The 25,597-nt window shown below is 37.5% G+C and overlaps 1 protein-coding gene across 1 annotated transcript in view; it reads right to left on the reverse strand.

Annotated features, from left to right (window-relative positions):
• Positions 1 to 25,597, reverse strand: part of LOC107569722 (DNA-binding protein SATB2-like) — a 36,550-nt gene that overhangs the window by 5,573 nt on the left and 5,380 nt on the right. Inside the window, exons 3-13 of the mRNA XM_016255873.1 lie at positions 24,344 to 24,559; positions 21,565 to 21,747; positions 13,041 to 13,167; positions 11,803 to 11,926; positions 11,000 to 11,102; positions 9,568 to 9,609; positions 8,878 to 9,455; positions 7,592 to 7,804; positions 6,671 to 6,757; positions 5,694 to 5,846; positions 2,674 to 2,868 (exon numbers count right to left, since the gene is read on the reverse strand). Coding sequence (XP_016111359.1) covers positions 2,674 to 2,868; positions 5,694 to 5,846; positions 6,671 to 6,757; positions 7,592 to 7,804; positions 8,878 to 9,455; positions 9,568 to 9,609; positions 11,000 to 11,102; positions 11,803 to 11,926; positions 13,041 to 13,167; positions 21,565 to 21,747; positions 24,344 to 24,559 — 2,021 coding nt within the window. The remainder of the gene's footprint in view (positions 1 to 2,673; positions 2,869 to 5,693; positions 5,847 to 6,670; positions 6,758 to 7,591; positions 7,805 to 8,877; positions 9,456 to 9,567; positions 9,610 to 10,999; positions 11,103 to 11,802; positions 11,927 to 13,040; positions 13,168 to 21,564; positions 21,748 to 24,343; positions 24,560 to 25,597) is intronic.

Here is a 25,597-nt window from a genome sequence, read left to right on the forward strand (position 1 = left end):
GGGGGGGGGGGGGGGGGGGTGCAAGGTAGTCCGCAAATGTCTCCAAATGTCAAAATTGATGATCTTATAAGGGTCAAATAAAACATCAGTGAATTATGTTGGTCACACTGAGGTGGTATCAGCTTTAAAAAATTGTTTACATGTATGTGCTGCATGTGTCCATTAATTAACATGCTCATGTCTGCATAAGCAGCTGGGACACATGTGCTGTTGTGGCAGGCAGGCTGGAGCCAAGGGGGCTGCTGGGTATTTTGATTTGAGGAGGGTCCCTCATTACTACTACTACTAAAAAGAAAAAGAGAAAAAAACAACAACAACAAAAACACAAGGACACAAATGCACAAACAACCACATACATGCTCATGTATGGCATTTTCATGTTGACACAGCACAATATCTTGTAATTTATGTATTTTATTATTTTTAATTATTTTAGACATGTTATAGTATATCATATTTAATATAATATTTATGCAATGTATTTGTATTTACTGTATATAATATTTGATATATTTAATATTACATTTATATTATTTTTATATTATAACTAATAAATACAACAATGCTATATATGTGCTCAATATGATATGTACAGAATCAAGGTGTATAAATAGAACAATTTTTTTAATTTTTTATGTAATATATATTCACTGTCAATAAAAGTATCAAAAATCACCAAAATATTACAACCCATACAATTTATGTTATATTTATATTATAATGTAATATTTCAATATAACATAATTTTGTTTCAATTAAATATAACAATATGAATATGAATACAACAATGCTATATATGTGCCCTTTATGATATATACATAATAAAATAAATAAACAACAGACAATTTTACATAATTATACTTTTAGCAACATGTTGCTTTAATAAATGCACTGACTATCCTCAACATATGTTTTTATGATCAATGTTGTGCAAGAGTTCATGGTTAAATCCAGCGTAGAGTTACTAAAGAGACTTACTGTAGTGAAGTCTCTTGAGTCATTACGAGTGTGTGTGTATGTGCATATATGTGTGTCTGTGTGTGTGCTCCTTCTCTTCCCGTAATTATTAATATCAGGGCTGTGGTGGCACTGTCTGTCAGGGTGTGTCCTAATGGGGCATTTCCTTCTGCGCCCAAAACACATAAATGAGTATATTTACACACACACACACACATGCTGCCAACAGACTGTTTATTCCACTGACATAAAAGAGAAAGCGAGCAAGAGAGAAAGAGACGTAATGGGCTAAGACAGTAACAGAGAGCCACTCTGTCTCCATTTGTTAGTACTTAATCTTAATACGGCTGCTCAACTTAAGTTAATAAATGTTAATAAACAGCAATCATTGTGAGTGAATTAAACTGCAATGCTTTACTGGCAATGTGAGAAAGAAGAGTAGGTTAAAAGAAGGTGGAAAGCATTGATCCAAGTGTTTGTAGATTTATGTGTATGCCGTTTGTGTGTGCATGTATTTACATATCAGTAGTAGTGTGTAGATGTGTGTGTGTGTGTGTGTATACTGTGTATGAATGCTTGTCTATGGTAATACTGGAAAAGTGTGTGTCCACAGTCTTTACTATAATGACCCTGGCTGGCATAGGGGAAAGTCCATTTAATCAGTAGCATGTTATTTGGAATTCTGTGTGCGTGTGTCATTAAGGAGGTTGGGGTGTGCAGGGTTATTAGATGTTGGCAGGAATGCTGCATAAATGATGCTGATATTAAAACTGAAGCCTCAAAGAAGTGTACACAATGAACACATTTATATGATCTAAAGAGAATTATGCTTAAAACATTCACGCAGAACTTAAAATAGTTTTTCCTCTTTCCTTCAAGTCTTATACACTTAGCAGTCAAATTATACATTTTTACTTTTAATGTTAATCAAGGTTTCTTGTACAAAACACTTTACATCTTAGAATTAAACAGATCTTTTTAATGGACAAAATCTGAAATTATTAAAAATAAAATAGATAAATGACATTTTACTGGGCCATTCTTGATCAGGATCAACTTTCTTTGTATTTTCCAGGGCCTTATTTTGACGCTGTGCCTTTAAAGGGGTAGTTCACCCAAAAATGAAAATTCTGTCATCATTTACTCACCCTCCACTTGTTCCAAACCTGTAAGAGTTTCTTTCTTCTGTTGAATACAAAAGAAGGTATTTTGAAGAATGTTGGTGACCAAACAGTTGAAGGTAGCCATTGACTTCCATTGTATTTTATTTTTTTTCATATTATGGATGTCAATGGCTTCCATCAACTGTTTGGGCACCAACATTCTTCAAAATATCTATTGTATTCAACAGAAGAAAGAAACTCATACAGGTTGTTCCAACAAACTCTATGCAAATCCTGCTTTATACTTTGTTAGAATCACAAAATATTCTGAAATATCAGGCTGTGATTGTTAGAAATGAATTTTCTGAATACTGGTTTTGACATATACATGTGGACTATTGTGTTCATTTATTCATCTGTCTTCTAAGTCATAGAAAGTAAAAATGAATATTTAATAATTGGTCTTTCTGGACTGGGAGGAATCAAGGAACATTTAATTTCCCTTAATATGACTATCCTGCACGGCACACATCACATTAAATTGCTTTCTTTCGCCACACATATTTGTATACAATATGAAGTATATGCAATTTGAATAGTTTCATAAACTCACCTGAGGATCAGTGGGCAAGTGTAGCACAGTGTGCAGCCGTTCACTGTGGTGATGGCGGGACTCTTCCTCATACACCAGATCCCTGTCCGCCTGTGGAAGGCTCAGAAACCTCCGGATAGTACACAGGTTCTCCCAGAGAGTCCTGTTCTCAGGGCTGGGACTCTCTTTCCAGCGAAGCAGCTCGCACAGCCATCCCTTGTAGAATGGACGAGGGTTCATTACACATTTCGATTTGGTGAAGGAATTTTTCCAACAATATCAGTAAATAATAACAACATGCATCTTGCCTTCTTAGTGGATTACCCACTCAAGCACCACTACAGAGTCTTTCTTCTCTTTTTGGGGCATTTATGTCACTTTAACAGGGGACATTAGAAAAAGGTAAGGCAATGATCGGCAGAATGGGATGTGAAACCTTGAATGTTTATTTTATGACTGTAAAGTTTACTTTACAGTAAACAACTAGCACCACAAAGCATCACAAGTGCACTGAGAGAGCGGAGAGTGTGTGAAAGAGAGAGTGAAATGGTGGGAGATTAGGAAGATTTGATTATCTCTGCTAGACTGGGCCAGTCTTTGACACCAGCTGTTGTGTGCAGCCAACCACTTCCAGCACACATTGTTAATGACCTGAGCATCTCTCTCTCTCTTTCCTTCTCCCCCAGCTCCTCCTGGCCAGCTGCAGCAGATGGGCGCGTTCAGCCGTGACCCCCCCACCCGACCCCAGACCTGTGAGACCTAACCGCATCTGTCACACACACACACACACACACACACACACACACACACACACACACACACACCCCCACAGGCGCGGTTGTCCTACCCCCACGTGTCTCGCACACACACACACACACACACACACACACACACACACACACACACACACATTCATATATACACACACCAGCAGAGCAGCTCTTTGCTGACACATCTCATACACGCAAACATGCGAAGACGCCACTAACACATGCCTCTAGATGAGGTGGCCGCACCTGCAAAGCCATGCCGCAATAACGCAGAGCTCCTCAGTAAAGCAAGCAGCAGAGACTGAAGCTCTCTCAGGCTATTACATGGTAAGAATTAGGCGCAGCTGGGAGTGGGATCATATTTGACTAAATCAATTAGCCCTCTTTCATCTAAATGAGACAGAGACAAACAAATGGTCCAAAAGCTTTTTTAAAAATTCTTTATCAAAACTCTGAAATTAATGCCATGCTTTCCCAGTTTGTGTTAATGAATGGGATTGTTGGTGTCCTTTTGCACTAACACATTGTGGCCAGGGTCCAAAATTATTTTTCCCCTATACCTGTCAATGGCAGGTGAATTGGGAAATTTTACCATCCATATACACATATGGAAAAGAAAAGGGTGAAAAGGTTTCTCTTATTGAAAAAGAAAAGTGTGCCAAAAATGTATTATTATTATTATTATTATTTTATTATTATATCACACACACATTATATATATTATGAAATATTATTACAATTTAAAATAACAGTTATAACAAAGTATTGAGATGAAATTTTGTTATTGACCAAATACTTATTTTCCACCATAATTTGCAAATAAATTCTTTAAAAATCCTACAATGTGATTTTCTGGATTTTTTCCCCTCATTTTGTCTCTCATAGTTGAGGTATACCTATGATGAAAATTACAGGCCTCTCTCATCTTTTTAAGTGGGAGAACTTGCACAATTGGTGGCTGACTAAATACTTTTTTCCCCCACTGTATATATTTTAAAAAGTAATTTATTTCTGTGATGGCAAAGCTGAATAATCAGCAGCCATTACTCATTACTCATCATACTCTATCATTAATTCATTCTAATATGCTGATTAAGAAATTAATAATTTGGTGAATTGCAATATATATATATATATATATAAAAACAGAAACTGAAATTGCTTCAAACATTGCTACAATTGCTAAGAAAGTCCTTTTTATTTGCCTATTCAGCATTTGCCAAATGTTAATTTTGGACTCTGGATAACTTTGGAGCGTATAAAATATTTCAAAGACCAAAAGTAGATTACTGTGATGTGCTTTTTATAACTGCAACTATAACTGTATACTTCAGTTAGAAAATGTTTAAGAGTTTTTCAAGGCCTCAAATCATGACTATTACACTTCTATGACGTATACTTTCAGTCACAATAGTATGCATTCTTTAAATAATTATCTGGAAACAAGTGTCAATGTAAAAGGTATGAAGAAAGAAATCAGATCAATCTATGGATCACTGGATGCACGTCTGTATCACAACATAAGCCATGACTCATGGGATGGGAGAGATTGACAAAGGCATTGAAAAAGAGTGAGATCTTTTGACAGGATCTGGAATGGTAAATCAGAGATGAATAAATGGAAGGCATTTATCAGGCTATCTGTTGATGTTGATGTTTTTGTTTACCAACTGCAGAGACGCGCCAGAATCAGATATAACAGTCTGCACATACGGACACCGTTACTTCCCCTACACTGACTGAGGAAAGAATATGTAAGCTAAGTGTAATCTTAACATCTTTTCAGAATAAAATAAATCACGATATGTTTAAATATCCTATCCCTTAAAATTTCCAGCACCTAAAAATATTTTTAATTTAAAAGTATTTATTTTTTTTAATAATAAAAGGGTCTCTAAGCCATAAAAGCCATTTAAGCTGAAAAACCTGAAAGCAGTACACATGAACAACCTTATTTTTAACAGGTAGTGTATACAGTACTTCTTAGATGCATTAAATATGTTATTAACAATTATCATATGAAAATACCAAGTTATTTAAATTCTCCTGTACATTGAAATAAAATGCAAACCCCCGTATGCAAAATGTACTTGAAAAGTAGAAGACAAAATTATTAGGTTTTTCTGTGTATTTTCAGTGTAAAATAGTTAACATAGATTAGGCTAGTTTAGAATTTTTATTTTTGCAGTTCAGTTTTGGCTTTATGTTAGGATGTTGAAAGGATGGAAATATGTCCGGATTATTAACCAAAATGAAAAAATCAATTCTTACTTGGCTCTTGTTGGCTGCCACCTTGGCGAAAAGTGCCTGAGACACTTTTGCCCGTTTCATCTCCTGCTGGATCTCGTCATAAATGGCTGAGGTGATGTTAACCAGCGGCTCCATTTTCAGAGGAAGGTCAGGGTTAGGACCAGAAATTTTGGACTGTGTGGGTCCAGTGGTCAAAGGTAAAAGCAACAAAGACATATTGGTTAGATAAATATTCATAATTGCTAGAGAAAGTACAATATGAGATCATATTCATGGATGACATTTTAGACCCTTGTTTGTACCTGCAATGTACTGAGATTTTAGCAGATAAATCATTAAAGCATCCTGTTAGTAAACTCTTTGTAGTCCGTGTTTGAAGTATGGTGTATTGATTTTAGAGTGGTGTGTTTTCTTATTCAATGTTTGAAGTTGCTCTGCAGGCACAGGCAAGTAATCTCACATTCCCCAGTAAAAATGATTGTGAGATAAACATATACAGACATAATAGTAATGATAATACACAACCACATTCCCTAAGACCAAAGAATGAGAACTTTGTTCTCATATCAGAAAGATTTTTATTATCTGCATGGGTTCATTCACAATGGTCTTGAGTTTGAAAGCAGCCATATTCATATGAATCCTACAAGCATTCTAGAAAGTCCACGCACCAGTTTCCAGGTCATTTAATATAAACATGCCATAACAAGAGCAGAGCCATGCTTTTCTGCTTTTGTCATTTTAGAGAATCAGGAGCAAGAACTTGTAGACTCGACATTTTAATGGGTGTGCACCATTTAATCTCAAACATGTACAAACATGTATATGGTTGTAAATCTTCAATATAAACATTATAAATTTGACCTTCTGTCATAGCTTGGCTTTTATTTGCAAAATGGGAAAAGTTTTGTGTGTACAGTTGATCACTACAGATCTTGGAGGTCTCGGATGAGGTACACTCTATGAGGAAATGAAGTGAGTGTTGATGTAATCCTCACCGAGATTGTGATTTTGGTCTTATTCTTCCAAATAGATGCCCATGCGTCAGGGGTTAACTGTTCATCGATGCTCCGCTCCCACACTTTCTGCATTGGGAGGTATGGCGTGAAGTTAGCAATAAGAAGGTAGCAGTCAGATTTTAGCTTTGACCCTTAGAGGGCACTGTCTTGAAAGGCAGTGTGATTGGTTTAGTGAGTAATCCGTATTATTGTTGTCGGTGCCAATATGTATTAATATTCAAAGAGATATCAACATACAAGAATAATAGCATAACGTTTTAGCTAAAGATGTCATAGAAGCTAAACATTTGACCTTAGTTGTCTGGCTTTAGGCTGGAAGACACTACATGACTTTTACCTAGATATTTTGCCCCAGTTTCACAATCTCAAGAGGACTCAATGCTAATGCCAATTTTAGAATGCATTGTTTTCATTTGTCATGCATCTCCTATCAGAGGCGCATGTCTCTGCGTGACTTTGTTGGGTTCAGAATGACTTGAAAGTCTGGTAGTGTTTGATCCTCAGTTGTTTAGTGTATGTACCTATTTACAAAGTCGGCAAGTGTGTGATGACTAGTGTTTTAAAATATGTTCAGATTTTAAAAGTCATATAGTGTATTCCAGCCTTTATTAAACTTAAGTATTTTTTTTTACTAAAGTTCTTTCATTTTTTTAAGCTTTATAACAGCCTGATACAAAGAAAACAACAAAGTGTAAGCCAAACAAAACAAGTAAACAAATCACATGAATCCAGACAGAAACAAAAGCAATCTCATAGGCCTACAGATAAACAATTCAGAATCAGACACAACACAAGCTTTCAGGTATTTCTACACCCAGTCAAACATACAAACACAGACGCAACAGGGGAAAAAAGATGTGTAGGGGGCTGAACCTAGTCAAGGGTGGGAAAGTGGGGTACCTGAGAAAGGCGGGCGCCACCAGGGCTGGGGTTTGTGCTTGGGGGCAGACTCACAGGGGGATTCATGCTGCGCTCTCGCTCTTCCTGGTAAATTCGGTCCCTTTCACTCTCATGTAAGTTCAGGAAGTTCTGCATTGCTTTGAGGTTCACTAGCAAGGACTGAGAGGCTGAGCGTGGGTCCTCCTCTTTTCGCAAGATCTCCGATAACAGGCCCTGGTGTACACACATAAACACACACGTAAACACAGAGGAAGCAATTTGTGGAAGGCTCACTTTCTTGCAGCACATCTATCCTGTTACTTCACCTGCACCATGTAAGTCTCCACCCACTCTTTAACTGACTGTGCACTATGTTGGATGTAATTGGCCATAATTTAGACCTGTAGTGACTCTGTGAATTCACCAGGTGTGTTTGCTGCTGAGAGGGTGTATGAGAGGATCCAACTTCTGGATACCAGAGTAATCACGCTGACATTCTTAAAGCGACTCACAGACCTGAAACATCTGACAGAACGTTTCTTTAAATTCAGTATGAAATGTAAATTCACCCTGTCTATTTCTCAATGCATACTATTGATTTTATTGAACAATTATTAAACAATTCATCCACGTGTTTTATTAAAAAAAAACTTTTGATTGATATCGGATGGAGCTTAATGTAAGCTTGCAACAAGCTCCATCCAATCAACAACAAACGGCGAGAACCAACATTTTTCTTTTCTTTTTTGATTTCACTTGGATGTAAGTCACAATAAAGTAGAAAAGATCTGTCACTATTTCCGTTATATGACCATTTTAAATGGTATTACAAATTCAGAATAAATTCAGAAAAAATTACTATAAAATTGAAAACTACGTTTAAAAATTCATAAAAAAAAATAAAAAAAAAAACTTTCAATTTTTTTTAAACACAGTTTGGTAAATGGTAACGCAAGTACATTTGCTTTGGCATTAAGTGAACTAACTTCACACTTACCAAAGTTACCTTACCTTATATTATACTGTTGCAAGCATTTTTTTTAGGTGTAACTTACAGAAACTTAATGGCCAAATAAAAAGTGCATTAAAATCATTGCAAGATTCCCGGTATTACATAATTTATAAATATCATTAAAATACATCATGAATATTCAATACATCACCACGCCCTAGTGACTGGTATGTTCTGAAGAGGCTCTTTGCTACTGTACATGGTGTAGTGTCTCACTCCTTTCTCAAAGTTTTTCCTTGAACCTTTGAACCATTGAGTGAATAACATATTCTACACCATGCAGTCTGTACTGTACCTGTGTACGGTTGAAGGCAACTCGAGCGAACACTGCCTGTGAGACACTGGCTCTTTTCAGCTCATCTCGCACCTGCTGGTAGATATCAAAGGAGACTTCCGCAGCCGAGGGGTTGGACCCGGGCTCTCCAGGACCACCGGACTTGCTAGGCCGTGGAATGGGTGGGTGATTGAGAAACTGCTGGTTAAGAGCCTGTGGGTGCTGATGCAGGAGGCGGCTGACGGCCAGCTGCTGGTTGATAAGATGAGCCATGGCTAACTGCTGCCTCACCAGCTGTGGACTAAGCTGGGGTGAGAGGAGTCCTCCGGGTGCCAAAAGAGGTTGCAGGGAGGCTGGTGGAGGTGGAGGAGGCACCTGAGCTCTTAGCGGAGGACTGTGATGGAGCTGTCCATGAGATAATGGAGCTTGCGGCTGCCCTTGAGATGGAGGCTGAGACTGGGCTGAATTCTGATGTTCTCCAGAGCCGCCTTTCACCAGAGAGCCGCCACTGTTCAACGGACCGAGCTGCACAAGACCAGTCAGGTGAGGGGGCGGACGCTGGGCTAATACACAGAAGTCAGTGAGACTGTCCCTTTCAACTGCAGAGGGATGGAGATGTGTATGAGGCACTAGAACAAACTCTCTAGTGTTCTAGTTGACAAATCAAAGTCAGTCCTTTACCCAAATAAACATCACAATGTAGATGCCTACCCTTGATTTCCGAGCTCTCCCGTCCTTGCCACAAATAGTCCCCTGAAACAAACACAAGGAACTGGTAAATGGCAACACATTGAAAACAATAATGTTCTTTCATGAATAGAACGTTTTACAACTTTGGTTAACAACTGTGTGACTGACACATGAGTCAACCAATGGGGTCTCTCTGCACTGGAACACACATCTGGCAATGCGGGCTGTGTGTTTAGCTCTGGGAGGCAAGGAGCAGAACTAATGGAGGAGGCTCGGTGTAACTCAACACCACTTACTCTGTCAGCGTGCCGAGGATCGCTTTATTCTTTGTTGGCGCTCGCTCTCTCACTGCACTTGGGGTTTAGCCCCCACTTTGATCTGTCCTGCTGTGTAATTATTTCACTTTTTGAAGGGGCAACGAGAGGAGGAAAATTGTCACAGACATTTGGATGCTAAGAGGCTGAAATAGTGGAGCTGTGGGACGACTCCTTGCAGAACCTGCCACTGGGAGACCCCCTGCAGCATTTTTGGGGAAGGAACAGTGGTTTCTATTAGGCCGCGAGGAGGCTTAAGTTACCCCATCCCATGTAAGAGGAGTCATTAAGAGATAATGTATAAAACGTAGCACAAAGCTCAAGACTTGCTCATGACCCTGAATACCTCGCCACATGCAAGAAAAAACACATTCTCTGCATCCGAATATGCCTAGTTGCCTGCTATATATTAGATGCAAAACAGCATTTAAAAAGAGCAGTATGTCCGAATTCACAGTATTCATAAAACGGCTGATGACCTACTTCTGAAGTGCATTCAGTGGACACTTTACTATCCCTTAAGGCCACAGGAAAAGAGTTGGCAGTCGCAGTGAAGCGACACAACTTATGCCAAAAGTCACATGACACACAATCATTAAGAGATAATGTATAAAACGTAGCACAAAGCTCAAGACTTGCTCATGACCCTGAATACCTCGCCACATGCAAGAAAAAACACATTCTCTGCATCCGAATATGCCTAGTTGCCTGCTATATATTAGATGCAAAAACAGCATTTAAAAAGAGCAGTATGTCCGAATTCACAGTATTCATAAAACGGCTGATGACCTACTTCTGAAGTGCATTCAGTGGACACTTTACTATCCCTTAAGGCCACAGGAAAAGAGTTGGCAGTCGCAGTGAAGCGACACAACTTATGCCAAAAGTCACATGACACACATTCATGCTGTATAGAACAAGTTCTTCATCAAATGTAATACCTACTCAGGACAGTATGCGGGTTTGATCACAGCTATGCTTTCCTGACCAGACTACTGTGATAATTTCAGGTTAGCATTTTAGTCTTTTTTCCACTTGACTTAAGATGGCACCAAATAACTGATGAAGAATTGATTTGAGCTGGATTTTGGTAGGACAGAGTACAAAAACAACCAAAAAGACATCGGTACAAGCCTTACCTTTAATTTTTTTGCACTTCTTGTACCAGCGACCAAACTCTTGGCACTTGGCAGTTGAGACGTTAGCATAGTAGGAACTATTCACTATCGAGGAGATCATACTCTGGAAAAAGTCAAAGAAACAAGAGAAGTCAATAAAAAGGAAAAAATGGGAACAACGACAGAGGATAATGGAAATAAACACGCATGGACAAGATCTTAAAATTGCAATGATAAATGGTCTATAAAACACATTACTGTGGAAAGCCACCCAGGCAAGGCGGATAGCGAACGCCACGACAAGCTTCGAGCCGCAGTGACACAAGTAGAGATGAAGAGCCACGCACATATGCAAACAATTGATATGAGGATCAACACCCACACAGAGTTCCACTTAAACACAGCATGCACAGATACATAAATCTCCAAGATTGCTCGCGTACTTGGAAATGAGCACAGCAAGGATCGCGAATGCACACCCACATAGATACACACACACGCATACTCTCTCTCATGGTGAAGTAATTTCTGGGTTTTAGAAATGGCCCATGAATGTGGGGAATTTCTGAGTAAATTTCAAATTGATGAATGAAACACGCTAAGACAATTTAGGCTACATTAACCATGCACTGACGCCATTGATTGGAACATCTGCAAGCATAATGCAATACTGAGCCCAACATTTTCATTTATGTTGTACTGCTAAGTATTATGTTGTTAGTTTTGGAAGAGTTGTACCAGCAGTACATGTTTTACTTATCATCTTAAATGTCAAATCTATGTGTGTTGCATTAAAAAAAAATCTTAGTGGGTAGCAGCTGTACCTGGGAGAGTGGACATTCTTTGGCCAGTGTGCTCTGGTTCATCTCTTTGAGCAGTTCTTTGAGGGCGCTGCGTACTGTAGCGTGATTCCACTGCTCTGATGGAAGGTCCTCCAGTTTCGCAAAGCTGTAAATCCCAAATCCCTCCATTACTCTACAGTAACTTCCAGTAATCTTCATTTCCTAATCAATAAAACCTGCAGCAGGCCAGTCCAACAATTATATCACCATGGAAACACAGGGGAACAAACCTGGATGGTACACGACTACACAAGGCTACAATCTTCTCATTTGGACCCTATGTTTATCTTCTCAGCATTCAAGAGTAAACTGCAATCATTGGGCATGAAAGAGCTCATTGAGAAGTGCAGATAAAAAGTTTAGCCTGGCTCTTATGTATGCACAGGGCTTTAGAGGCTTGCTCAACTCTCTATCATTGACATAAGCAAAATAATCCCTTAATTATCTTGTCACTTGTAATGGAGCAAAGTATATAGAAAATGGAAACTTTTGTATGTATTTCCTCAATGCAAACATCAATATAATAAATATTATTATTAGTTGTTATTATTATTAAATATTATTTTATGATGTATTACAAAATATAAAAATCAATAATTATTTATTAATAATTTTTTTAATATATATAATTAACCTACATGTTATTTTCCCATAGTGTGTAGAATGAGGACACAATATTTATCAATGACATTTTTAAAAATGGAAATGATTCACTTAACATCACAAACACTATATCAGCAGAGAATAAATAAAAGTAAATAAAATAAAATAAATAAAAATAAAAACATAAAAAATATATGTAAATAAACTTGAATAATGTACTTTACACTTCACTCTTAAATAAATAAATTTTTCAATTAGAAGGGATTTACAACCTGATACCACAAGATAACCTGTTCAAAATTTAACATTTATTTGTTTGTTTGTTTATTTATTTATTCATTCATGAATGATAATAATCTGTTTTTGTTTGTGCTGGTTATTTAAAACTTATAAGTCCAAAAAAAATTGGACTTATAATTATTTTATTTAAGTAATAATAATATTTGTTGTTGTTAAAAATATAAATATATGTTTTATATTATATATTATTTAGCTATTTAAAATGACCACTATAAAGCATATAAACCATAAAGGTTATTGATATGCAGAGAATTCTCTTCTGAACCAAGACACTACTGAATAACCTTTATTTTTGAGAATGCTCTGTGGACTTTTACCTCTGTATCTGGATGCGTAGCGTGACCATGTGGTAAACGTCCAGCAACATATCAGCAACCGTTGCCTCTGGAGCATCTGTCAGGTAATGGATGGGCAGGGGGTTCCAGCGGCCCACCTTAATGATGCCTGTGAAAAGGAAGCAGAGGGGGGGAGTCGATTAACCCCACTTGATCTCATTGTGCCACAAATTTGTGTAGCATATTTCCATGACATCATCAGAGATGGCCTCATGTCAATGATGGCTGTAATGAAATCTCAATAAAAGAATAAGTTAGGAGGGGCTCCTCTCCATTGAGTAAGCAGCTCCACCAAACCAGAACCAAACCTGGCACATTACATCACCACAACAGCACCCACTTACAGTAAAAATCAACATTAGAGGGCACACAAACATAATGATTGAAAGACAGTGAGACAAGAACATTGTGTGATTGGAAAGAGGGGACTGAGGTGGCAGACCAACGTAATTTACAGCATATGGCGAAATACATAATTATACACATAGTTCTTAAGTGACAAGGAAGTCTAGTGGGAAATGAGCCATATATTTATCACTTACGAAATTATTTACACTACCTGTGGGTTATTGCATCAAACATTTTGGAAATCATACATTTTCTACATTTTCTACGAAGCTTCATCTTGTGCTATAAAAGCAGACAGCAAGGAACAATAGCACCAATGATAAGGCTTTATCTATTAAATACTTATCAGGTCAGGAAGAAGCACCTAACACACATACTGAGGGCCGCACCAATAACTGCGGGCCGAAGGGGCGCCTGTGGCTCTTTTACAGCCAAGGAATATATATAGAAAGCAGGCGCTCGTCTAGCGCATCGCTGCCTCTGACAATTACGTCCACCCCCCTCCATTAATGGGCCGTCATAAACACAGGTCAATGATTGTATGATTAACCCAAATTGACTGTTATAAATGCCTCTCGTTGTGCAAAGGAAGAGACGAGCATTTATGGCTGAGGAGTAATCTGTAATTGGGGTGTCACTGTGAGACAAAGCCATATTTCTGAACGAAGCCGTCCGATTGTTTTGTAAATACTCCAGGTAACTAAGGCCGTCCCACACTGACTCGGGTGAAGGGGCGTGCATTGTTTCCCATTTAAAAGGGATAGTTCACCCAAATATCACAAGTCTGCCTTCATTTACTCATGTCATTCCAAATCGTGACATTTTTTCTTTTGCAGAACATAAAAGCATTAGAAATTTTAATGTTAAAAGAATGTAAAAATGTTACAGTAAAAACCTGTAAACTGGTTAACAGTAAATTCTCTTCTTATATATGCTGAAAAAACAGTTGTAGATCTATCAGGACACTTAATTAAATTTTACAAAGTACACTTTTCATTTTAGGGTGAACTATCTCTTTAAAGTTGTGTGGTGGTATTTCCTTTAAATATGCTGAATCTGAATAAGCTTACAGATCAGGATAAGAGCTAAGCAGCAGTGGCATCCACTGAGGGTGCCATAATTCCCCCCCCCCCCAAGAACCACACTGTACTATTAAAAATGAATTAGCTGAATCTATTATGCCCTCCGCTCTATTTATTTCCAGATGTCGCAATTATTGTCAAGATGCGCCGTACATGTAAACCAGACCCTGTGCTCTTTGCATTATTAACCATTTTCCAAACACTGCACACGTCCGTAAACACTTTTCAACACACACTGCTCGTGTGCATGTGCAGTGGATGTACATCCCTTGCGCAAATGTATATATTCAACACATCTGACAACAGGAAGTGAACTTGACCAAAAACGAAGGGTGTGCCATGAAGAGATATACAAAACACAAACTCTCACACAAAAGTATTTCCCATGGTCTTAGGAGGGACTGACTGAAGCTGTGAAAACTAAACAATGCTAATCACATTACTATCCACTAAATGAGACCCAGACGCTGCCCAGCTTTCCTCTCTCGCTCTCCTTCTCTCTCTTTTGTCTTTTTTTGTGCTTTAGGCTGTTTGTGTCATCTAAAGAGCTCCAGCTGCTCAATCACACACAGACATGCCGATGGATCACTTACCTCCATCCTGACACTGTACTGCCATGCCACTGCTGCCCCTAAAGCCTGATTGAATGAGTTAGTTTTGGACAGAATCTGCTTTTGCAAATTAGCAAGGGCTCCATTGTTTCTCTCAGCTCAGTGTTTGTGTTTTGACTAGAGAGAAGATAACAAGACATTCTGTGTGACCCGTTCCACCGTTTTCTTCCATTATTGGCTGATTGTGGGAGCTTATCAGTGTCAGAATCTAAACAAGGCCAGTGTGTTTTTGCGGAGCCTTAGGCCCCTAGATTATCAACATGGGCCTCATTGGTACATAGTCTTAATATAAAATATTAGACAGAGCCACTGCAATGTTGTTTCTTCGAAGTACATCATACTGTATATTATTGCGTGCTTCTGTCTAACAGATTCAGTGTAAATAAATTACAATTGCAAATAAAGAATAGTGTTGGAAAATTAGTTCAAGAAATATGGTACAAAAATAAAGTTAATTAATTGAGGAAGAACTATGTAAAAAAAATGGATAAAGAAAAAGAAAAGAATGCAAAAAAAGCTGAAATATGGTACAAAATAAAAAAAGGATAAAAAAACAAAAATTAGATAGGTCCTATAAATATATAAAAACGCCTCAATATATAAATATAAAATAAATATATAAATAATAATTATAGACAAAAATATATTTAATAGCTATATACAAAGTAAATTTATCTAGATTGGTCCTACTTCTTGTATTGTACTTCTCATCAGCAGTGCCTGAATTTCTTCCCCATATTATTCTTGAGAAAGCGACAAAAATTATGCTTTAACAGATGCTGTTTTTGCCATGCAAATGTGCTTTAAGCATTAAACGTTAAGCTAAAACAGCCTCAGTGTATGATTTTTTTTTTCATTTTCTTTTTTCTGTCAAATGTAAGCAAATTGTCAGGTCTTTGCTACTTTTATGTTTTCAAGAGAATTTAATGATTATATGGGGAAAGGTCTAGGTTTGTCACTTAATTGCTTAATTATAATTTATTTATTATAAATTATTTAGTGCACCCCCCCGGACATCGGGGTCCCAGACAACCACTACAAGAGAGGCCAACCCTGCTGGTGACCCTTGAAACTACAGTGAACTTCAATCCTCTGATATACAGGCCTCTTGTCTTTGTTCAAAAGGTATTTGTGGAGATGTATTCTCCAGGCAGTGAGTTAAAGGGGAGAGTTAAGTCAGACAGAGGAAGACAATTTGTGTGATTGTGCCACGTCCCCCCTCCCTTTAAATCTGTCTTCCTTTTTCAAGTCTGTGTTTATATTACTGGTTTTGCTTTGATTTTTGAGGGACATTGCTGTTTTGTCTCATTGTGCAATGCTGAATGTATGCCCACCACAGACTTCTTGAGTATTCCCACTTTGAGCAGTAGCATCAATTAAGACTGAACTGAGATGCTATTAATGCACTTTAAGTTAAGCAGTGATTCATTCAACTGCTGTAAGAGTTGAATGTCAGCGAGGTTACCCAATTCACATGTTCAGTGTTAGACAGCTCACTGCAACCAATCTGAAAAAAAAAGCAATGAGCTCTGTTCTAATAAAAAGTGGTTAAATGTATTCCTATTTACAGTATGAGCTAGCATCACACAGAGCCTGTGGTAATGTCATTAATGAATCATTTTTAACTTGGAAAGACTCTGTTCCTTGTCGTTTTCCTCCCCCAGTACAAACCATTGTTCCCATTGCCACATTAAAATTCCTCCTCCCAGTGCTGGGCTTTCATGTGGTCGGCTGATGGCTTGGCTAAAGCTTATGTGTATCCATCCATACACACTCACACACACAAACGCAACCTCACACACAATCTGAAAATGTTCCCTAGCACACATATGCTATTCTGCAGAGCAAGTTTGGATAGATGCACTGAACTGTTTGCTGTTCTGAATGGACGCCCCACTATATGAGTCATGAAGACCACAGACTGTTACAATATATCATTAATAATATAGATTTAATAAATCAAATAGGAAAGACAGGCCTGAGAAATACTATATGTCTTTCTAGAATGCACTGTATTATGGTTTTACTATAATATCCTAATATAAGCATCTTATATATTTTATGATAGCAGTATTTTGGTGGAATTATTATAGATTCATAAATGATCTTTTGGGGGGCCAAGATGAAAAGGCTTGTTAAAGGGATAGTTATCCCAAAAATTCTGTAATCATTTACTTACCTTATCATTCCAAACATATATGACTTTCTTTTTTTTGTGAAACCAAAAATTTGACATTTTGAAAAAAAAAATGTCAATACCTGGTTCTCATCCATACAGTAAAAGTCAGTGGAGTCCAATGTTGTTTGAAAGAAGAAAGAAAAATGCCTACAGGTTGAAAACAACAAGAAGGTGTGTAAATTATGTCAGAATGTTAATTTTTGTGTAAACTAAAAATCACATTTACTAGCTTAACCAGCAAGCCCCCCCTTGCTCAACCAGTGTCACCATAAAGACGTTGTGCTATGATGATCCACCAGCTAGAGAAACAACATATTAACATAAATCAAACAGTCCTGGTCTTGGCTGTTTTTTTTTTTTTTTGTAACAGGTGAGTGAATCTACTACTACTCTTATTAAAAGTAAAGAAGTTGATATCATAATTTCAAAATTTGGAATTAAAATCATTAGAAATAACATCAACATACCATAGACTTATTAAATAAAACTCATATATTGAAATAATACATAGGCCTACACTATGCTCCAGATTATAGATTTATGGATTGGGCAGATTCATTTTATTTTGAAGTTTAACCGTAATATAAAAGTTTGTAAGGGAAAGACCTGGCTGTCATAAATGACCAAGCAAGACAGAGCATTGAAGACCCCTGGCAATAACAATGACAACACTGACTTGCTTCTGATTGGCTAACAGGTGTGTCAGATGGCAAATGGAAAGCTTACTTGCTTTGGTCATAAATCTAAAGGATTCGTTGAGGACAGGGGTAGTTTTTAAATTGAATTTTATACCTAACTGAAAAAAAAAAGAAAATTCTGTCATAATTTACTCACTGTTTTGTTTTTCCATTTTGCAGCTAGTTTACAGTAGCATGCTTTTATTTTATTCATTTGGTTGTTTCTGAAGCATGCCAGTAGTCGAAATTAACAGTCATTGTATGAAAAAGAGCAGTGTGAATATTCTTTGAAAACTTTCCTGCAATTTTTCGCAGAAAAAAACATTCAGGTTTGGAACCACATGAGGTAAGTGATGTCAGAATCTTCATTTTTGGGTGATTTATCCCTTTAAGTGTAAGGAAGATAATCATTACATCATCTGTACATGTTGCTACTCATAAATGCTCACACTACAGGTTGGCATTAGTTACCTGTCATTGCTCAAATTATGTGAAGGGACTGTTTGGCCTCTATCAGGCAACAGAGCGTATTTTCATCAAACTGCCCCAGTTCGACCCGCCGTGGCTGCATGTCAAACGTGGCAGCACAACAATGCACTCGTGCTGTAATCCATCACCAATGTTAATTGTCTGAAGCCTTAAAGTACAGGTCTGTCCATACGATTCTATAAAAGTACTCAGACCCTTATAATTGAAATAAACAATATCTCCCAGTTAATTACTGGTCAGGCTAATTAAAGAAAGGCAGCGGTGCTGGGAGAGGACCTTAAATATACCACTACGAGAGAGCTATGCAGGACACAATTCAAACAGAGAGAAAATAGATGGGACTCTGTGTAATTTTGGTTGTGAACCGCAGAGGAAAAAATGTATAATTGAAGCCAGAAATTATTCATTTAACAAAAACGCTTGCTTTAAAAACAAAAAGTATTCATTTGAGAGGAGAGTTCTCTCTCTCCCTCTCTCCCTCTCTCCCTCTCTCCCTCTCTCATTCTATCGCTCATTCTCTGCTCATTTTAGGAATAAACTGAAGTCAGTGCAGTTCTCCATAATGAGAGAATCTTGTTAGCATGTGTGAGTGAGTGTGGGAGCATCATTTCAGCCATTTCCCTCTCCTTTTATTTTATCTGGCCTCATCTGAACTGATCACTGTGAGGGTGTGTGGATTATATTGAGCCTAAACGGTTTGTTTTCCACTGCTGTCCTGTCCTCCTCTGTGTCCTTTTGATATTGTTTAACGACCGTACAGAGATGACCGCTTGTGTTTCTGTGTTTAGCGGAGTAGCGTCTGGGACTTCCTCACAGATGTGGCGCCATTGTGTGGGCCAGACAGGACTATTTTGCCTTTCCAATCATAATGCCGCTTCTATCAGTTTGCATACTTGTTTAATTTTATAGCACAGAACGGTATTTTTGGAGGTTACGCAAATGGCTCGAGTCGGTGTGTGGGTAACATATTGATCTGTTTTTGGCTCTTCAAAGGAATTTCTAAAGGGTGCTTCGAGTGAATTTAAAGACACACTGTTGACCTACGCGTGACTCATGTTGTTTTCAGTTTTTGTTACTAGTATACATATATTTAGTTGTCAAAAAAAGAGAAAGGATGCTTATTTAACATTATTTTTGATGAATAACAAGCTGCAGTCACACACAAACACAACCACGCAGCATTTAATTTTAAAAACTACAATCACTACAAAAACGTAGCAGACATTTCATCAGCCTGACTTAAAATGATCATTTAATTAAAGGTTGAAATGTGGCCTTCAATTTTCACTCTCTGTTTTCTGACAATACTTTCAATAAACTGCAGCACCATCAAATCGCACAACAAACTCTATTCTAGTCAGACGTACCGAGCGTGAACTGTGACTACAAACAATACATAAAAATGCCAAATGCTCAACCTATGAAGTAAATCGTGATGTCTTTTGTTACGGCGGATCAACATGAAGTAATGACTGTTTTAAATTTTCTTCATACTTCACAGAATACAAGTAAACTCTCAATCTTCTGGGAGATGACAATTTATGTGTACAACAATAAAGTAAAGCATTATATTGCTTCTTTGGCCCACACACTCATAAACATTCTCCATATACATACACAAACACACACAGAAAATGAACGTGTGCTATGCGAGCACAAAGACCTCGAGCAGACACAAACATGCATTCCCACAAAGTTACCACATATGCACAAACACAGTTCACACGCATCTTTTGGTGATTCTTTGACTCGCCATTTCCTTTGTTCTTGTTTAATGAGATTTTCAGACGGTCTGTGATTCAGTTATGTTGAACAAATGCCCTTCCTCCTCAGTGTTCTCAGACACATTAGCCCAAAACAATATATCCTCCTGTCAACATCTCAACAGCCGGACCTCCTCTCTGCACTCCATGCCACTCTAATCGCTCTGAACTGTAGAGGAATTGAGTACTAGCATATTGCTTACTGCATACTGTGCAATATATACTGTACACTGCTTAACATACTGCCTGAAATGTAACCGAAAGAGTAAGTATTATGTAATGATTACTAAGATTAATTGCATGGCATCCAGTTATATCAGAAATAAATAAGATTATTTTGCATTTTCATACGTTTCATTTCATTAACATTAATTAATGCGTTAGGTATTACAAACTAGCAATGAAAAAAAATTGTACAGCATTTACAAATCTAGATTCATTTTAATTTCTAAACATTGGGATTTCAAGTAGAATACATTATTACGAGCTATATGAATGAAATTTGTGAAAAGATGCACATTTTAGTATACTTTAAATAATATAATTTAAAAGTGGGAAATAAATGTAATGTTTTCAGATAGGCTACTTAATTGCATTTCATTGCTATTTAAATTTATATTTTGCTAATTAAAATGAAGTACATTTTATATGTAATTTCATAATTACTTTTATTGTTTTTGAAATATGGTTAAATTGTAGTGCCAAATGTACTGACTAGCATTTATGATAAACAACAATATACTTCAATATAATTTCTATTGAATGCAATTTAGCACATTAAAAAAATATTAATTTTAAATGTAACGTCAAATAAAATAAAACAAATAAAAAATAATAATAATTCTATTATAATCAAGTCCTTTGCTTTATTATGTTATTAAAAGATTATTAAAACAATGATGTAAAATTAACTTCACTTGTAAATGTACTTTAAAGTAAATGTTTTAATTTGACATCATTACACAGTGCACTGTTTTAAAAGTGTACTCTCTTTAAATACACTTAAGTTATACGCTCAAGAGGTCTTTTTTCCTTAAGATTATATTGCAGTTTTTCTTTTTTATACTTTAAAGATTTAAATTATGCTAATAAGTGCACATTCAATACAATTTAGCACAATTCTCTGTTAGAGAATTCTCTTTTATTAGAAATATTTTGGCATCAACACATTTGGCAGCTTGTTAGTAAATCAAGATAAAATGTTGAAATACCTGATATTGTTCTAATTTGTCACACTGGAAATGGAAGGTCAAGTTCTAGTAATTATTTGTATTTATTTTATTAACTTTCATTGAATATGTAAATTCATCAACTGTTTTGAACATACACTCTGAGTCTGGGCCAATGTTGAACTCACCATGTGCCTGGGCTGCAGAACTGTGGGAGTATCCAAGGGCGAGAAGTGCAGCCTCAACCAGCTGAGTGAAGAGGATGTCTTTCCTGACCAACACGAACTCGGCATGTTCCTCCCGGGTCTCTCCATCTGATATCATCCCTCCATCCACCTGCTCCACCACACAGAAGACTGGAATCATCAGACCTGCAATACAGGAGAGCAACACAGCATAGAAATCATTAGAGAAACAATGGTCAAGAGAGAAGAGCTGAATTACTTAATTAATATTTGCTAAAAATTAAAGTCCAATGACTGAGCTGATATTCTTCAAATGTGACTCATTTCCATACAGTTTTTAAAAAATATTCCTGTATAAATCTCATTCGCAACTAAAGCGTGGCATTATTTTGAATAGTTGCCACGTGCTCTTCAGAAGAGAAGTGTTTTCATTAGAAATCATTAATGATTAATAGGTTCATTACTTGCATTTGAATAAGGTGGTAAGGATCAATCGCTTGTCTCAGGTTTCCCAGCCCAATGCAAATAGTCAACACGAACAAGCCGTTCAGATTGTGTATCAAACCAACCATCAAACCAGCTCCATTATGCTTGATTAAAGTTATCTTTTTTTTTATGGTGCCTCCCTTCACTTTGTCAGGGCAACTGAGCTGATATCTCCTCAAGTCAACGGACTGCGTGCTAACGGCTGGGTCCCTTAATAAAATTAGTTGCATGAGCCTCCAACGGATATGCAAACCTTTCTCCCTTCAGTGTTTGAGGTTACGGCTCATTGCGCTGTAACTTAACACATTATTTTAGTAGTGTTGACATTGTTAACATTTTAGTTAAAAACATTTATGATTAACCTGTAAAATATGTTGGCAAGTGATTCTGTCGGTACAGAGTCCCGTCTTTTAATGGGATGTCGAGATGCATAGTCATTCACGGCTTGTTGAGAAATAGTACGCGGTACCTAATGATGCATGAAAAACACACATCCCACCCAAGTTTCCTCTGGTTCATCTAGGCCTAACCGATGCATTGTTTTTTTTTTTCAATTTTCCTGAAGTGCTCAAAAGCTTTCTGAATATAAATTAATATCCCTTAGAAATTATAGGCTGAAAGCATTAGGCAAAATCCCAGATGTACTAATAAGAGCAGAGCAGTGCAAAACTCTCTCCTAATTTATACACACACACACACTTCCATGCAAATACATATACATTCACGCACCGTTCCCCGAGCCCCTTGGTTTAATCAGTCAATTCCTATATTTCTATTTCCTTTCCATTAATCACCCTGGCTCCCAGTTCAGAATGCTCTTATGGAGTGAATTACAGGCCAGGGGCCGGTGCCAATTCAAGTAAGTGAATTTCCCCCAACAGGGAAATATAACTGTCAACACACAGCAGCTCCCAGCAGTCCCCAGCTCTCTTCCTCTCTCTTTCTTCCGCTAGCTCCCATGGGCTCATCCCTGTACCCTGTATGAGCACGGTTTCATCATAAGATAACAGCATGTGTGTGAAGCCTCTGTCGGACTCATTTATGTATGTGTGTGTGTGTGTGTGTGTGTGTGTTTCATTTCTGTGCAACGCTCACTCTGAGTAAGTCTTTGAGTCTCATTGATTATCAGTTTTAATGCGCATTAATGCCTGAACATTTTATTTAGAGTTATAAACTTTAACTGTAGTTTAAACTTTATATAAAGGTGTGACACTGCAGTTAAATAAAGCAACAATATTAAATATTTTGAAATATAGCAGTAAAGAACATACTGCAAGCAACAACAACAACAAAAAATGTTATTAAAAAAATGAATTTTTTTGTCTTGATTCCCAGAAAGAATGCTAAACAGCAAAAAGAAAGTATAAAGATAACATTTTTGAATTAACATTATTCCATTGGCAAACTGTTTTAAAATAATTTGCTGAAGGGGTAACATACAAACTTAATTAAAGCTTTATTTCCTAAACACCAGTTTTAAAGCCTTTTTTGCAAGTAAATTCATCTTGTTTTAGATACTTGAGCTGGACAAAAAGACAAAAGAAATTCCATGATTTTTAAAATGATTTTTAGCATTACAGACATATGTCGGAGTGATTCTGGTTCCATGTCTGTATCGTGTGTGGCCCACTCTTCAGTGTTCCATTGTGGTTTGGAGAAGACTGTTTCAAGACAACCTCTGATTAAAATTTGGCCTATCTGCCAGTGCACAGGAAGAGAAAGCCCCGCTACTTTCCTCTTCTACCTATTCCAGAACATTTTTAAGAAATGTTTGTTAACTTAGATATTTTGTCAAATCAAATCTGCCTCAGAGGTGTACAGCCAGATACTCACACATACACACAATCACGAACAAACACACAGTTAGAATTTGTGCTCTAGGCACATTAAACTGTGGTTCTAGTGTGTGGTCTTGCAGAAAAAACATAATATAAATGTAGGGACAGTAAAGGTTGTGAGTGTCTTACCACAGAGAGGTCTCTGTGGGGCCCCATTGTGGTGACTGCGGTGACCTGTGGGACTGCCGTTGAGCTCCAGACGGCCCATCTTCGGTGGGGGGCCGCCGATATCAGGACTGGTGCTCCCACGTCGCTCGGGGCTCTCCCGTAAACGAGGGCTCTCTCCTCCGCCACGCTCCATCCCCCTCCACACTACAGGGTGAACACCAGCCAGAGGATAAGGACCTGAGACAAAGAGAAGGGGAGAGTGGCACATTAAACTGTGGTTCTAGTGTGTGGTCTTGCAGAAAAAACATATAATATAAATGTAGGGACAGTAAAGGTTGTGAGTGTCTTACCACAGAGAGGTCTCTGTGGGGCCCCATTGTGGCGACTGCGGTGACCTGTGGGACTGCCGTTGAGCTCCAGACGGCCCATCTTCGGTGGGGGGCCGCCAATATCAGGACTGGTGCTCCCACGTCGCTCGGGGCTCTCCCGTAAACGAGGGCTCTCTCCTCCGCCACGCTCCATCCCCCTCCACACTACAGGGTGAACACCAGCCAGAGGATAAGGACCTGAGACAAAGAGAAGGGGAGACAGAGACCTAATGAAATCTCAGAGAATATCAATGCATACACTTTCATAAGAACATCATTACTTGTATAATCAATAACAAAAATAATGAGTTGGAAAAACTTTGGGAGGCTTAATTATATCACTATATAATACATAACAGTACATTGTTTTATTTGGTTTTACTATACATCATGGTATAATAATAAAAAAAATCTTATATAAAAAAAAATGTATGCATATTTCTAAATTTTGGCCTGTCTAAATCATAAATCCCCCCCCCCCAAGACAAAAATGTGATCCTCATCATGAAAATGATAATCCAATAAACCCTAAAGCGAATCAATTTAGATCAAATTTAAGTTAAGATCAAATTTATCTTAAAAGAAATTTAGCAAAGGTCTAAATAACGAATTCAATTCTATTAGCATTTTTCTTCAGAATTTTTTGATCATGAAACTCTAAAATCGAAGGATTCCCTGTTGTTGACTCTTACACAAACCAAACAAATGGGCTAACAGACAACAACAAAATGACATCAAACTCTATGTCCTAAAATACAGAGAATTGTTTAAGAGGACGCTGGCATCTTATCAACACTATCAGCAAACAAAAAAACAGAAGCCCAGTGTCTCGTTCTGCTCCAGCATCTTGGGAATGTAAACTAATGTGTATGTGTATGTGCATTTAAATGTGTGTGCAGCCAAAATGACAGACCTCTAGGCAAATACGAAAGCGAAGATGCTCAAAATGTTTCCATGAATTATTAAGTTACTTTAAGTTGTCCAAATGATATCTCTGTGTGGATTCGTGCAAATATAGTATTTATGAATGCACATAGCGCTCCATTGGGGCAACTTTCAGGGGTCTTTGTTTTTCAGCCAAACCTTTAATATTGGTAATGTCCATCAGAGCCAGTGCCAGGCTGTATTGAGCCCATGCCAAAATTTAAAGACTAGGAACAAACTCCCCACTGGAGTGTTTTTATTTGCATATTACTTCCTAAATACAGAGGGATTCTGATGGATGGATGGATGGAT

Source organism: Sinocyclocheilus grahami, unplaced genomic scaffold (assembly GCF_001515645.1).
Source record: "Sinocyclocheilus grahami isolate Dianchi unplaced genomic scaffold, SAMN03320097.WGS_v1.1 scaffold28.1, whole genome shotgun sequence".
NCBI classification, from domain to species: Eukaryota; Metazoa; Chordata; class Actinopteri; order Cypriniformes; family Cyprinidae; genus Sinocyclocheilus; species Sinocyclocheilus grahami.